The following is a 14,774-nucleotide window of genomic DNA, read 5'->3' on the forward strand; positions in this document are numbered from 1 at the left end:
TCAAGCTGGGGGGGGGGTACAGGGGGACCCCCAGCAGAACTGGAAATGGACCGGAAGTGCTTCTGGTCCAATCTACCTATGGGTCTGCTGCTAAGTGTGCTGGGGAGCCCCTGCGCTCCTGTGGGACACTCCATTTGCCCCAGCATCGCAGCATTCACATACCTTGAGGTATGTAGAAAATGCATTTAAAACTCTGTTTATGTCCGAATCGCCGAATCTCTCCAAATTGAATCGGAGGGTTCCGATTCGATTCAGAGAGATTAAAGGGTCTCCTGATTTGATTCGGATTCAGAGATTCGGCCACCGAATCGGACAGAATCTCCACCAAAGCTTTGTACAGCCCTACTGTGCATTGGCCAAGCAGTTATAGGACTACATATACTGGCTTAAGCACTGGGAGAAAAAACAGGAGCAGGAAGGCTCCTGTGGGTCCACAATATCGGCTATTCTACAGTGTACAAATATAGATTTTCTGGAGTAGACAAAGTTATTTGGGTAACTCTGATATATTTTATTATTATTAAATCAACTCCAATTCTTCTTTGCAGGCTTTCATTTTTTGACAAAAAAATTGAAAACCTTTTTCATAAAAACTTGTGTCTGTTTTCACGTGCTGCACTCCCCAAAATATTTCCTCAAGTGGGATATCAAACCCCAAATGCAAGAAAACCAAGTATTTTCTATTACTTTGCAAGAAAGACTTACAAAGTCTGACGTAGTAGATGAGGGGATGAGGGGACAACACAATTGTCTTAGTCTGTTTGAAGCATGTCAGTGGGTACATTCAGTACTTACAGATATTCTTCAAGGGTATAGGGTGTAAGCCTGCTCCCACTGATCAGAACACTGGTGACAAATAAAGGCATTGGAATATCTTCCTTATGATCATGCAGACATTTACTTTCAGTCTAAGGTGATAAAATCCAAGACTGAGTGGCCCAGTAATAAGTAGATATGGCAATGACAGGGCACTTTCTAACTGAGTGACTAGAAATCAGTCTAAAACTTCAAAATAGCTGTAGGTTACTTAAGATGATGATTTACTTACTACATTTGTACAATCTGTGATAAATAAAGGGAACCCTTTTAAGAATTCCTTCCTTCCTTTGAACAACTGTTAACAGCATTTTTGCTTTCATGAATCATACTGTGTTTTCCATTCTGATAACTTTATTAATATGGGCTTTTCTAATTTTGCGTATGTTCCCTCATTAGGTTTGAAAGGAGGCGCTGGAGGACCTGATGGACAAGGTGGCACCTTTCGGTACTCCTTCCATGGTGACCCACATGCTACGTTTGCAGCGTTTTTTGGTGGCACAAATCCTTTTGAGATTTTTTTTGGTAGAAGAATGCCTGGTGGAAGAGACACTGAAGACATGGAAGTGGATGGTGATCCGTTTGGATCCTTCACCAGTTTTAGCATGAATGGATTTCCAAGAGAAAGGAATACAGTTGGTAGCCAACTCCGTCGCAAACAGGATCCCCCTGTTATCCATGAACTTAAAGTATCACTGGAAGAGATATATCATGGGTGCACCAAAAGAATGAGGATTTCCCGAAAAAGGCTTAACCCAGATGGCAGAAGTGTCCGAACAGAGGACAAAATTCTCACTATAGAGATCAAGAGAGGGTGGAAAGAAGGTACTAAAATCACTTTCCCGAAAGAAGGTGATGAAACACCCAGCACAATCCCAGCTGACATTGTTTTTGTCATTAAAGATAAACCTCACTCACACTTCAAGAGGGATGGGTCAAATATTATTTACCCTGTTAAGATCAGCTTACGAGAGGTAAGTTTTCATTTGAAATGTAAAAACAAATTGCCTTAGCATAGTACTGTGGCTATGCTGTTGAGGACAAATTATTATAGCTAGTGGTACAATTCTATAACTAATACAGTTAAAGTCGAATTAAAACTATAGGTCATAATTACATGCCAGAATCACAAACCACTTTGCTGGACAGTAAGCAGGAGGGGGAAGTATAGCAGCACTTTTCTATATTTCATTTCCTAACTTCCTTTGGTACTTACTGCAAATTAGGTTGAAGTAGCAACAAATATTGCCAAAAGAAGTATTTGGATGTAACACAGTATCCCTGCTTCTCTAGCATGAAGAGAAGGAGGCATCTGTAATTCACTCTCAAACATTTTTCACAGCTTGTCATTGGAGTTAAATTTAGCAAAATTTGTTAAATGTCTTTCTTTTCATGCCACACATTATTTCATTGTGCTTTTACAATGCACAAAGAGATTTCATGAGGCTAAATCATTATGAACAAGTGCTAAAAAGGTATATATGACAACAAAACTGTTATAGTTTAAATATTATGGTTTGTTTGTGTATTTTTTATGCAATACCAAAAAGAGATCAATGTTTGCTATCAAAAGTAAAGGTAAGGAAAGCTCTTAAAGGTATTTTTTCAGGGTATTTCTTTTCTTAATAGATATTGGTCTGTATTGAAATAGTTATAGCATAAGGTAAGAACATATGCTTTTATTCTGAATATTATTACAGTTTGCTCATATTATGGGTTCCCAGCACAAGGCCTCTTTTTGAAAGATGAACACCTAATACAAGGAAAAGCCAGTTTTTAATACGGGTATGAGAAATTTGGTTGTTTTATAAATAAGAATGTATACAACTTGGCCACTGAGTCCAAAATAATATTTTGTTAGCCAAATTACATGCACAGAATCAGGTGAGTCATAAAAAGCAAAGCTTTGGGCTAAAAGTTACAATGATTAATGGTAGGGACTAAGGGTAAAACGGAGTAATGTGGGGTGTATATTGTTAAACAGCAATGTTTCTTTAGTAGGTTTGTTTTATTTTATTTTATTTTGCCCAAGGAATTATGTCTTAATTTGTACAAGGAATGTGAATCCATGGCTTTATTTTAGTCCTTGCATTGAAAAGGAGACAGTCAAGTTGTATAAGCCTCGGTAAACACAGTGTTAATGTTGAGCACTGTCCCTATAATAAAAAAGGTTGAGCAAACAAGGGTGTTGCAGGAGTCTTAAAATAAATATGTACTTTATGTAACTTGAGCAAGACTCTGAATTTCAAACAAAAGCTGAGACCTTGTCATCAAGTAGAGTTTCATGAACAAAATAGAGTATACAGTATGTTCATTCTTCCTGTTCCCCCTCCATGTATTATCTAATATTGTTTAGGGTGTTGGGAATAAACAATATGGAAGTCATGGAAGCAGGAGTTGTCCTAACAATATTTTCACAACATTGATAACTATCTTGATATTAGGGACACATCAGAAATGAAGTTATCCATGCCTTTTAAAGGGAGAAATATAGCTCCTGCTTTTCATTTGTGTCACTTGTCCTTTCAGTGATGCTCAGTGCAGAATATTTTATGTATTCACAGTATCAAATTTAATGTCACAATTCAGTTGTTTTTCAAAATATTACTGTTTTTTTTTTTTTAGGCTTTATGTGGCAGTTCAGTTAATGTTCCAACAATAGAAGGCAGAACCATACCTATGACAATAAATGAAGTTGTAAAGCCCGGTATGAGAAGGCGAATTATAGGATATGGATTACCATTTCCCAAAAATCCTGATCAGCGTGGTGACTTAATTATAGAATTTGAAGTTCTTTTTCCAGATAACATATCTGCAGCATCAAAAGAAGTACTCAGGAGAAATCTCCCTGTTTCGTAAAGGAAAAGGACTGTGTTAACACTGTTTATTCAGGACACTGAAAATATAGAAGACTGGCAAGTTCATGCTGTAAAAGTGCAATCTGTAATAATTTGTGGCATATTCATTTTCTTTTTTGGGATGGGGGGAGGGAGTACTGTAATGCTGCATGAGAAGAACCAGATTAAATAAATACAGGTCATGTAAGTGACTCCTGCAGTAAAACTTCCAGGGAAAACCACTCACTGCATTTTATTTTAGATCTTCCTAATCATAAAGTTTTTCCAGTATTTTGCTTAATGTATAACCATTTTGCAAAGTCAGTGCTTATATTTCTCATTAAGTACTTGGGTGCTCAAGTACTTTACTTCATGTATTTCTAGAGTAGCTACATGACTTGACCCACTAATGCTGGAAATCAGAATTCACAGTAAAAACACACAATATGCACCAGTGTTTAAAAAGAAGATAAAACGTAAGACATCATTAGATATGCAGGTGCACATGCTACCTTCCACTACTTAAAACGGAGACTTTGAAAATCTGCTTGAAGCACCTAAGCATTCTTGCTGCCACAGCCAGATTTTGGGAATGCCCAGCAGGATTAAGGGAGGGCACATGGCTTGGGAAAGAAGTAGAGGTTCAGCCACTTTCTGGCACGTTCCTGGTGGGTCCAGGCAGATTTTTCGGTCCACTCAGGAGTTCTTACTATACAGCATTAGTGCTCCCTGCAGATTAATTTGAATCCAGGAATCAGTAGAGATGGCATGATAATTTGGCTATAAAGGAAGCCATGTGTTCACTGTAGAGAGAGATGTTGAAGAACATAAAGGCAGTTGGCCAACATAGCATGTCAAGATCATGCAGGTCTCAACATCTAGGTTTCAAGGGATGAATCCTTCACCAGTCATAGGAGAAGGGATAATACAAGAAACTCAGCTCCAAGCTTAACATTTTTGAGGAAACTTGATGCCTGATCCAAAGTTTATTTAAATCAATACAAGTCTTTTCACAACTTCAGAGAGATTGGATCATCTGTTGTGCATAGAAATACAAGTTTCTAGCCCCTCGGATTAAAAAAATATGGAAGTGAAGCAGAAAGCCCTCAGTTATTAAGTCTAGTTTTATAACACTGCAATAGGGCTGGTTCCCTTGGTAGTAACATGGATTTAGTGATAATATTGCCTGTTTTCATTATTTTAAATTTAAAGATGTGCTATAGTGCTTTAACAGTATTCTTTAGGGAAGAGTGTTTTTTTTCTTTATAAGAAGAAAATATTACTTTCTATCGTTCTTTTACCTGTGGAAATTTACTAGTTGCCTGCTCTTCTGGGTAACTGTGATATAAAAGGGTGTTTAACATCTTCATATGAAAGATTTTCTGTAGCAAGTGGACTATATGTGAGTTGGGATTAATTTAGTTGTAACACCTTGTAATGAGAACTAGTTCAGAAAGAATTCCAGTAACATACTTCTAGAAATCCCCTGTGCTTGAGTCAATTCTCCAAATGCAGATTCTCTTTCAAATAGTGTTTATGCCATAAGTAGAATAAATCATATTCATGTGTAGTCCTAAATGAACACAGAACCAGAATAGTAGCTGGAGTGGTACCACAAAGGGGAAAAAGTTGCTGCTTAATGCTTATGCATATTGTTAATGTTATATATTGTGTTTATGCATTTAAAAGACTCCCTGTTTCAGTATGTTCTGTATTGCATTTCTAATATGTTTTTTAATTAAAAAAATGTAAATTTTTAACTTCCTTTTTATTCGTCTGTTTATTTGCTATAATAATGTGTGTGTGTAAAATGGAGAGCAAATAAGGGTGAATACTTGGAAGTCTTGGTTACTTGTAAAAGTAATTGCTTGTAAAAGTAATTACAGTATTTCGAGAAACTGGGAATGTTTAATATTATATTAATTTACATAAGAGTAGCAAGGCTAAATTAAGATTATTACATAGTACAGGGTGGGCTACTACTTGCACAAGCCAAATGGTCTTATTTATCTTTTCTGAATATGGAGTTAGACTTTCAAGTAGTAAGAAAAACTAACAATCTTTTCTTGAAGTGAAGCAGGAATGCTTTCTCATGCAGTCAGACAAAATATTTGATGAAGCCACTAGTTTAGCAGGATCAAAAACAAATAGAAAGCTTTCCCACCACTAATACACATTTTGAACATGCATAAAGGCCACAGTTCAGAACGTACTTAGGTGTCTAACTATGCAACTAAATATCCAGGTACTCTTGAAAAATGTCACTGAAAACCTATTCACGTTGGCAGGCACTAAAGAGCCGTTAAAAAGCTGGGCCTGAATGATTTGGGCCTTGCACATGCTGCCTCTCTGGTACTAATGCTAAGGCTAAGGAAGCCTGCCCTGTACACTCACTCCCACTCTGTGCATGCCTAAGCCACAGCTGGGCAGTGATTATGCCTTAGAACAAAACAGTTCAGAGAATGTGCTCTGTCATTTTAGGGTTTGCTGTTTTGGGAAGCCCTGAGAGTGGTGCTGAGGCACATGTTCAAGGCTGCTGTTAACTGTCTACATCACCAAATTGTTGGGCTTGGGCAGCTGCAGTGTAGGAGCAAATGGATGACCGTTACTACTTTGGCAGTGGTTCTGAGTTCATCAGGGAGGTAATAATTAAGCCTTTATCCCCTCTACAGTGATTAGAGAGCTATGTCATTGAAAGTAAATGGGATACTTCTGAACACTCCACTCAGTGCCATGGCGCAGAGTTATAGTAGAAGATACTAAAATGCAACTTCCCCCATCCATCCCAAAAGAATTCTGGCAAGTGCATCAAACCCTCATGCATCAAAGCTGAATCTAACTTCAAAGTATTGAAAGTTAGGGGAAAGTTGTACCATAACTGCTTTCTATTCTGCCCTGGTTATTTATTCCATCACAGGGTGTCTGCCTTGCAAGATCTCTGCATTTCATGTCAAACATTGATGTCAAATCTCTACTATTAACTAAACTGAAACTCCTCAAACACTCACCTACAAGCGGGCTGAATCCTTTGGATTAGTACAAGTGGCCTGGTAACTTTGCACTGTGAAAGCAGACAGTCCTCCCAGTTTCAGTCCCAACTGTCTCCCGTGGGTGTTCCTTTAGTGACCTGAACTAGCATACTCTAGTCCTTCTGCCTACTTGTTCTCTCTACTATAGATGCACCTGAAACTACCTGTTAATGTGCATAGATCTTTTTTTGTAGGGCTAGCGTGTTGTAACTGTGATGGTCCAGGAGATGTCAACTGGCAAGGCTTTTTTGTGATCTTTTATTGGACTAACTGTTCAGTTTGGAGAGTTGTTGGACAGGCTTTTGGGTATTAGATGCTTTTTCCAGTCAACTAATGCACCTGAGCGAGGGCACACAATGCCCAAAAACTTGTCCAACAGCTTTCCCCAATTTTAGTCTTGATCCAATAAAAGATATATAAAAAAAAATCTTGCTTCATAGATTTTTTTTTTTTTTTTTTTTTTTTTTTTTTGGCATTTAATTCTTCACTTTGATGTGGCTTGCTCCTACTTAAACAGCTCAATAGGTCTGTTCCAAATGAAACTAAAGATGTGCACAAAACATGGTGCTAGCTGGCCACAAGAGGATATCAGAGTTCTAGTTAATCTCTGGCATGAGTACTCCCAGATCATGGTTTTTAGCAAATGCCCTGTTAATAGTTATTTCCAGGCAATTGTTTTGAAGAGGCTGATAGGGTTATGTTTTAGGGAAGGGAAAAAGGCAAGAACTAGTGGTGTGCAGTCCAGGTACTTGATGCAGTTTTCCTCCAAGATGAAGGATATGAACCATAGGTCTGAAAACTTGTGCTCTTGCTGCCTTTGCTTTGAGGAGCTTTACCAGGTGCTTGCTACTTCACTTCCCTGAGCACATCCGAAGATGCCTTCCTGGATGGTCTTATTTTTACACTGAAGGAAAGGAGCTGAGGTAGCCGCAGACGATACCCCTGGAGAGTTCTGGTATCAGCAACTGCTACAAAGCTAAAAGCCCATCTTGTCCTGCTTACCTGGTACAGCCTGATGGGAGTCAGGTAAATTCTGTGAAAAGATGGTTGGGGATAAACCTGAAGAACTGCTTGGGAGAGAGAACAGCTCTGGATCAGGAACTGGTTCTGTAGCATGGTAAGTGCTGTCTTTTGTGTTCATTTTTGTCTTGTTTTCATTGTTTTAATACGAAGAGGTTTCTGTGTTAATGCCAATTATCGTATTAGGTAGCACTTGTGGTCTGGGCAAAGTGGAAGCTCTGACTTCTGGTTTCTGGCTGCAATCATGAATGTGAACACACAGCTGCCATCAGCCACCACAGTTTTGCCCCTGCTCCTATTCGCTGCCCCCAAGTTGGCACCTGGGACAGTTTCCCCCCCTTCGCTTAGTTATGCGACTGTGTTAGTGAAGTGTTTTAGCTTCAGGTGAGAATGAGGCTAAGCTACAGCCCGCTTACGGAATAGCCCTCCTGTTCCTCTTAGATGGAGCCTTCCCATGACTACGTGTCATCCAAGATGAAAGCCAAATAGGAGGAAAAAAGCAACTTGAGCACACAATTTGTTAATCTTTCAAACTATCATCCATTACATGTTACAAAAAGTGAAATCACATAAGAGTTGGAAGCCTAGAAAGCAGGACTGTATGTTTGCAGTACTGTTTTGTGACTGCTATGCTAATGTAATGATACGGTTGCTGGAGAACTCCTTGTCCTTGTTTTGTTTGTTCGTGGGAAATTGGCTAGAGTGGCATAGAAAGAGGAGGATGCATGCTACTACTAGCAAGCCTCTGCATCCTAGTTCAGCAGTCAGTTAATTTTCCTTCACTTATTGGTTACACTTGCAAGCTTTTAATTCAGCAGGTTCTCTAGTAGGTTGCCTTGCCCAGGAATGTACTTGGACTTTCTGGAACTACCTTTTGGGAACTTATTAACCTCTTTGGTCACTGACAAAGACACAGTTAGCCATGTTAGTCTGAAGTCAAGTAGAAGGCAGGATAGATTTATACCTTATAGAGTAACCCAGTGCCATAGCAAGGGGGGAGGGGGGAGCGAACAGGGCGACCACCCCAGGTGCCAAAGCGAAGGGGTGCCAACAGGCACTGCCCAGCTGGGGTGGGGCACAGGACAGAGCTGTGAGTGGTTTGTCTGGGGTGGGGGTTACACGCAGGGAATGGGGGAAGGGCAGCTCCTGCCACTGCATGCACTCTTGGGCAAGCATGGGGGGGGTGTCAAGTACCTCCCGAATTTGTGTGTGGGACAAGGGTGGCCTGCCACTGTGGGCTTTGCCCTGGGTGGCAAACTTTGTTGCTACAGCACTGGATTAACCAAACTGGGGGGTGTATGTGTGTGCCTTGTTCCATACATAGCATAAGCTTTTGTGGACTGAAGCTCACTTCATCAGATGCTGTGAAAGGATGTGCACAAAGCTGTATATAAGAGAGAAATTTGAATACAAAAGCAGAACTGGGCAATACTGGGAGAGGCAAACATGCAGGCAGTAAACCCATAGGAACAAAGGAGTCACAAGAACTAATCCAGGTAATGGGATAAGAATCCATAGTCCCTGTTTAAACCATATTTACCACAATCCAGTCTGTGGATGATTTGTTTCACAATTGCCAATTCAAATCGGCTTTTAAAGGTTTGCTGCTTGAGAATAGCTACCCTCAGGTCAGTCTCCAGACAACGAAAAATCTCCTTGGTTTAGATTGAATCCCACCACTGGCATGGAAAACACTTACCATGCTGGTGCAGTAGAGCCTGGATCATTCCTGTTTAAGTGCCTTGCAACCCACTTCATTCACAACAGATTGAAGAGTGAAGGCTCATCTGTGCAACTGTTTGCTGTGGCTTTTACTTCAAAGAGTGCTGTTTCTCCACTCAGCTGGAGCACATCACTGTCTTGTGCAGCTGATTGGAGAAGCAGCACCCTTTATAGTAAAAGCTGTCAGAATCAGCTGGAGCAAGCACAATTCAGGAACCCTATTCCCTGAAAGCTGGGGCATTTTTGCCAGAGAATGAATCACTTAATAAGCTTCAACAGCCCAACAATTTACTTGTCATTTCCAAACTGGTTTGCAATGACCTGGTGGCAGTCTGGAGTAGCCAGCTTCCAGAAACTGGTTTTGATTCTGTTGATTGAGTGTTCTAATATGGGAAGGGTGAGACAAGCTTCTTGATGTAGCTCTAAGAAATTCTTTCTTCACGCATACATTTTTGAACCACTGCTGAATCTCCCGCATCTGGATGGCTGTGATCCCAGCAAACCTTGCCTTTTCTCCTATAATGCCAAAGGCACTGGTTTTGCGACACTGAATCTGCAACAGTGGCTACATTCAGTATGTGTCCAGTCTTCCACCCTTTCAGTCCTGCATTTCAAAAAGAAAAAAAAAACTTTCCAGAATGCCATCCAACCTCTTGATGAATGTTCATCCACTACGTAAACAATTTAGCTGCAGACAGGAACAGCTTATCCAACATATCTGTAGCCTGTCCACAGAAGTTTGGAGCATAGAGTCAAAAAAGCTAGATATAAGGGTAAGTTAAAATCTCTTCTGCACAGAGGTCCAGGAAAGATAGACAAATACTTCCATAGTCTGCCACAAACCAGTTCCTAGAGTAGTTGAGAGTAAGAAACTAATTCTGACATTTGCCCAGTACTAATCCTGCTACCAAAAGGGTAGCTGCACCCTTGGCAGGTAGGATATGAGTATATAGGATGTGTCCAGCCCTGTAATGTGAACTTTTAGAGGAAGGTTCAGCTAACTTATGCCTGCATGTACACGAGCTAGGACGGATATAAATAACCTTCCAAAATGTTAGAAGGAACATGGGACCAGAAAAAACATCCTGGGTTATTGAGGTCAGTCTTCTATTGTGGACAGCTATGCCATACAGTCTTATTTATTAGATTGTCTTAAAATGAGTTAGATCAGTATGAATATAAATGCTACTGAAAGGCTGTCTTTCAAAATGTATTCCTTGAAGGGTTACAAACCTTAATTTCAGCCTAAAATTCATGGTCTGTTTATATTTACTTATTTTTGTGCCCGCATTGTCCTTTTGCTTAAATAGCTCTTAGCTCTCCATTGTGTTTAGCGCCCCCCTACCCCTACTCCCCATTTTCTTATCAGAAGAAATCCAAGTTGCCTTTAGCCTTCACTTTCATGCCAAGATATTGGCATGTCTAAAACACTGCAGCTGCAAAGCCAAGCAACAGGCTGTTGGCTGCCCGGTAGCATGTACCACATGATGTTAAGCTGAAATACTATTAATAAGCAACTTCTGTTCTCTTGCCTCCTCTAAAACAGAGCAAATATTAAAAAAGAGAAATTAGGATTTATTTAAATATAGAAATTCATATTCTAAACTAATGAGAAATACTTGTCAAACTCTGTGATTTTTTTTTTTTTCCATTGCTTTTTGGACCCAAACTTTCCTGAAGTTCTGAATTCAGGTTTCTGATCCAGCTAAAAAGTATTTATGCCAACATTATATTACTGCTGTTTTCCTATTAACTACACATCTAAATAAATCTAAGAATGAATTGTTATAATCATTTTCAATTTTGATCCACTAATGTAATTACTTGTTTGGACTCCCATTGCCCTCATATTAGAGATGACTAAATCCAGATTGTTTTCCTCTGCTGATTACTTACAATGAAACTGTCAATGAACTGCATCAACACAGAAACTAACAAGTTTATGGAATATACAGCATGATAGGAGAGAGGAGTTCTTGACCAATAATCAGAGCATGTGATATATGGTCTCAGGTATGTAGTATCCCCATTATGGGGATACCAAAGAAACTCGATCTCTGTGCAGGAGGTATCTGGCAATCCATGTTTGAGGTCTTTTGCAGGTCAACTGCAGGGGTCAGGAAATCCACCCCACCCCCAATAATGCATTATTTTGCTTCTGGGTTCTTCCTCACCTTCCTCTGAAATATTGGACATTAACAACAACTAGAGGTTGGAGTTTGACTGAAATGTGTTGGTCCTGGAACTCAGATGTGCTGGGCCAGACCATCTCATGCACTCTTTTGTACGAAGGATTCTGTCAGTTCTGGGGACTGGACTTGATGGACCAGGAGACTTCTTCCAGTTCTTAGTCTTTAACAGACTGGTTTTTATTCTTTTGATTCTGACATATATGGATGTACTGTATTTTATTCATCTGGATTTGCTATAACTGATGCAGGGGAACACTGTGTCTCACTGTTTTAGTTCTATCTACAGCTTTACCCTGTGGTCCAATATCACACCGCAACATTTTGACAAGCTGTCACCCTTTGTTGTGGATTGAATAGAATCCATGATCTGTACGTTCCCTGGTGTTACTACTAGTTTAGCATCACATGCTCATGTGAGGTCCATAAATCTAGTTATGTCTTCTAAGGAATTAGAATCTCAGATAAAGTATTTACATTATCAAAGCAACAGGTATGCTAAGCAGAAAATTTTCAGTTTTTCAAACCAATATGTAGCTCTTGGAACAATCCTACCAGGGAAGAGATTTGTCAAGCTTTCCAATGTCATTTTGTTACTTGAAAGGGAATTGATATGATAATGGTGATTTGCAGGTTTCTTGATTTATAGCTAAGGTGTAACAAATGAGTCTTCTCTGTCTTAAATAGGAAAGATAAAGGCAAACTAAAATTATAGGGCTCCACATTATTTGCAGGCTTAAGACAGTGCTAGATACAACTCACTGGATTTTTGCTGCAATGCTTTTCCTTTCTCCACATGAAGCATTCAGTTTCATAGATTTCATAGACATTAGAGACTGGAAGGGACCTCACAAAATCGAGTCCAGCCCCCCTGCCATAGGCAGGAAGTCTGCTGGGGTCAAATGATCCCAGCAAGATAAACATCCAGACTGTACGTTAATGATTGTTTTATTTGTTCTAAATATGTCTGCTGAGGCAGAATAAATCATACAGTTGTTCCATTTCTCTGATTCATAGTGAAGAGAGCTCAACATTGACACCTTGCATGCTAGGTTGGGGATAAAGTGGTAAGATCCAGTCCCCAGGATCCCTTTTGTTACCTGTGAAGACAGCCTGAGAGGTGGACTGGTTAGGGTGGCAGTGGATTGGAAGAAACCTGGACTTAGAATAAGGGTTTTTGTGGCATGGGGTTTGTGGAAAAAGCCCTAGAGTGCTCCTAGAGATAGACCCTGGTTTGTGTCAGCTTATCACTCCCCTATTTTGTTGAATGGATACCCCCAAGTTATTTATTTTGCCCGGAAATAATGGCTTAAAGTAACAGAAAAACAAAAGGGTTTATTTACAAGGAAGAACACGTGGGATACAAAGAAGTGATCAAATGCTTTGACAACCAAGTATGGTAAAACAAAAATTGACAAAATCCTTCCCCTTGGTTGTGCTACCACCTAGCCCTCAAAAATTCCTGTGAAAACCCCCTAGGGATCAACCTCCCCTCCCTACAGTCACCGCTACCTTCTCGCAACTGGGGACCTCCATTCCCCACTTCCCAGGGAGCCTCACCCCCTAATGGTCCCTGCCTCAGGAGTGTTATGGACAGTCCCCCTCCAGCTACCTTCAAGGGAGCCAGAGAGAGTTTGCAGAGTGCTCCTGCCTGTGGATCCATGACCGAGTTTGTGCCGTCTTGTCTTGGAATGGGTTGATCTTACTGTGGCTGGACAATTATGGCACCCCCGTGTTCGGTCTCAGTGGACTTTTACACTGCCAGTGTTTGTGGCAAGGAACTGACAGAGGACTTGGCACCTACATTTGTGTCTCCCGAGATTTCCTAGACTAGAGTTTAAGGTCAGCAGTGTTGAGACCGTTTGCCATGGCACCGCCTCCCAATTATGCACTTCCTCTTGTGCTCCTGCCTGGGACTGCTGTCCTTTTCCAGACGCCCTGTGTTCTCTCTTCTCAGCGAGGTGGTTTCTTGAGTGTAATTGGTGTAATGCTGTCTCTAGCCATAACCCTACAGCTGGGTCCTGATAGTGTGCAGGGCTGCTGCACGGAAAACCTACCCTTTTGCACTCAGGAATGGAATCCATTATACTGGATTATACAAAATGGGAAGCAACTCCATTGAAGTCGATGTGATTTTACTTGTGAGAGAGGAAAGCCAGACTTTGTACTGGAAAAGCGTTACAGGAGCAGTATGGAATATTTTTTGCTAATATTTAGGTAATGCATTAATGTATTCTTACTCTTTATTCACTGAGCTCATACTTCCATTTTTGCTTGAGACTGATGTTAAGCCTTTGAAGCAGTGCATGTTAAGACCTTGGATGGCATAAGAATTTCATTGCCTCCATTTGAGGATAAATGATTTATGTAAGCAAGGGCTGGCAAGAATCCTGGTCAGCACTAGTCTTTATTCTTGCTATATCCAGAAGCCCGATATATTTTGCTCGATACAAGTATTTCATTTTAAAAGGAGGAACCGAAAGCTCTTGCCAAATGGCTTGAAAGACAGTCTGCCTGCCCTCTCTGCAGAAGCTAAAAGTGGAAGATGTGCAGGCTGAGGGCAGGCGTTCCCGTTTCAGGCCGCGGAGATCTTTGGATCTGTTTTTCGTATGTTCCCTTGCTCTTTTAATGTGGCTGGCTTTTAAGTGGCATTCAGCTTCTGCCGCTTTCCTCTCAAGACCATGCCATGCTGGGCAGCGGTGTTAGGACGAGCTTTCACGCAAGGAGTGGGCCAAAGAGGATGGACATGCGGAAAGTGTTACTGCCTGCCCGGAGGAGTTCCCCATCTATCGGCTCCCCTGTGAACTCCTATGGAATATGAACTTTCATTTCTACCCAGAAGAACTTTTACAGTCTCTTCTCCAGTGCCTGAAGACGGGTGTTTGTGCCCAAAAGCTTGCAATGAAAGAATTTTTGTTGTTGCTGTTGTTGCAAAAAAATCCTGTTGGGCTAATAAAAACGATCATCTCTGCTACGAGTCCTGATCGCCTTTTCCTCTAGCCCAATACGGCTACAACGTGGCCGGCTTCAGGGGACAGCCCTCGGCGGCTCTGCCCCGTGCCCCTCGCCGCCCCGGGCCGTTCCCTGCGCAGCGTCGCGTTTCACGGGGCCGGGCGGGGCGCGCGGCTGCCCTTGGCCCCCGGTGCCACCCCCCGGCCGGG

General features: G+C 41.0%; 1 protein-coding gene across 4 annotated transcripts in view; it reads left to right on the plus strand.

Moving 5' to 3' along the window:
* Window positions 1-5,410, plus strand: part of DNAJB4 (DnaJ heat shock protein family (Hsp40) member B4) — a 39,032-nt gene extending 33,622 nt beyond the window's left edge. For all 4 annotated transcript variants that reach the window (XM_006021614.3, XM_025201612.1, XM_006021613.3 and 1 more), the window contains 2 exons: window positions 1,216-1,790; window positions 3,442-5,410. In XM_006021614.3, the coding sequence (XP_006021676.1) occupies window positions 1,216-1,790; window positions 3,442-3,675 (809 nt within the window). In that variant the 3' untranslated portion in view covers window positions 3,676-5,410. The remainder of the gene's footprint in view (window positions 1-1,215; window positions 1,791-3,441) is intronic.
* The last annotated feature ends 9,364 nt before the right edge of the window (window positions 5,411-14,774 follow it).

The sequence above is a fragment of the Alligator sinensis genome, unplaced genomic scaffold, assembly GCF_000455745.1.
Source record: "Alligator sinensis unplaced genomic scaffold, ASM45574v1 scaffold952_1, whole genome shotgun sequence".
In the NCBI taxonomy this organism is placed as follows: Eukaryota; Metazoa; Chordata; order Crocodylia; family Alligatoridae; genus Alligator; species Alligator sinensis.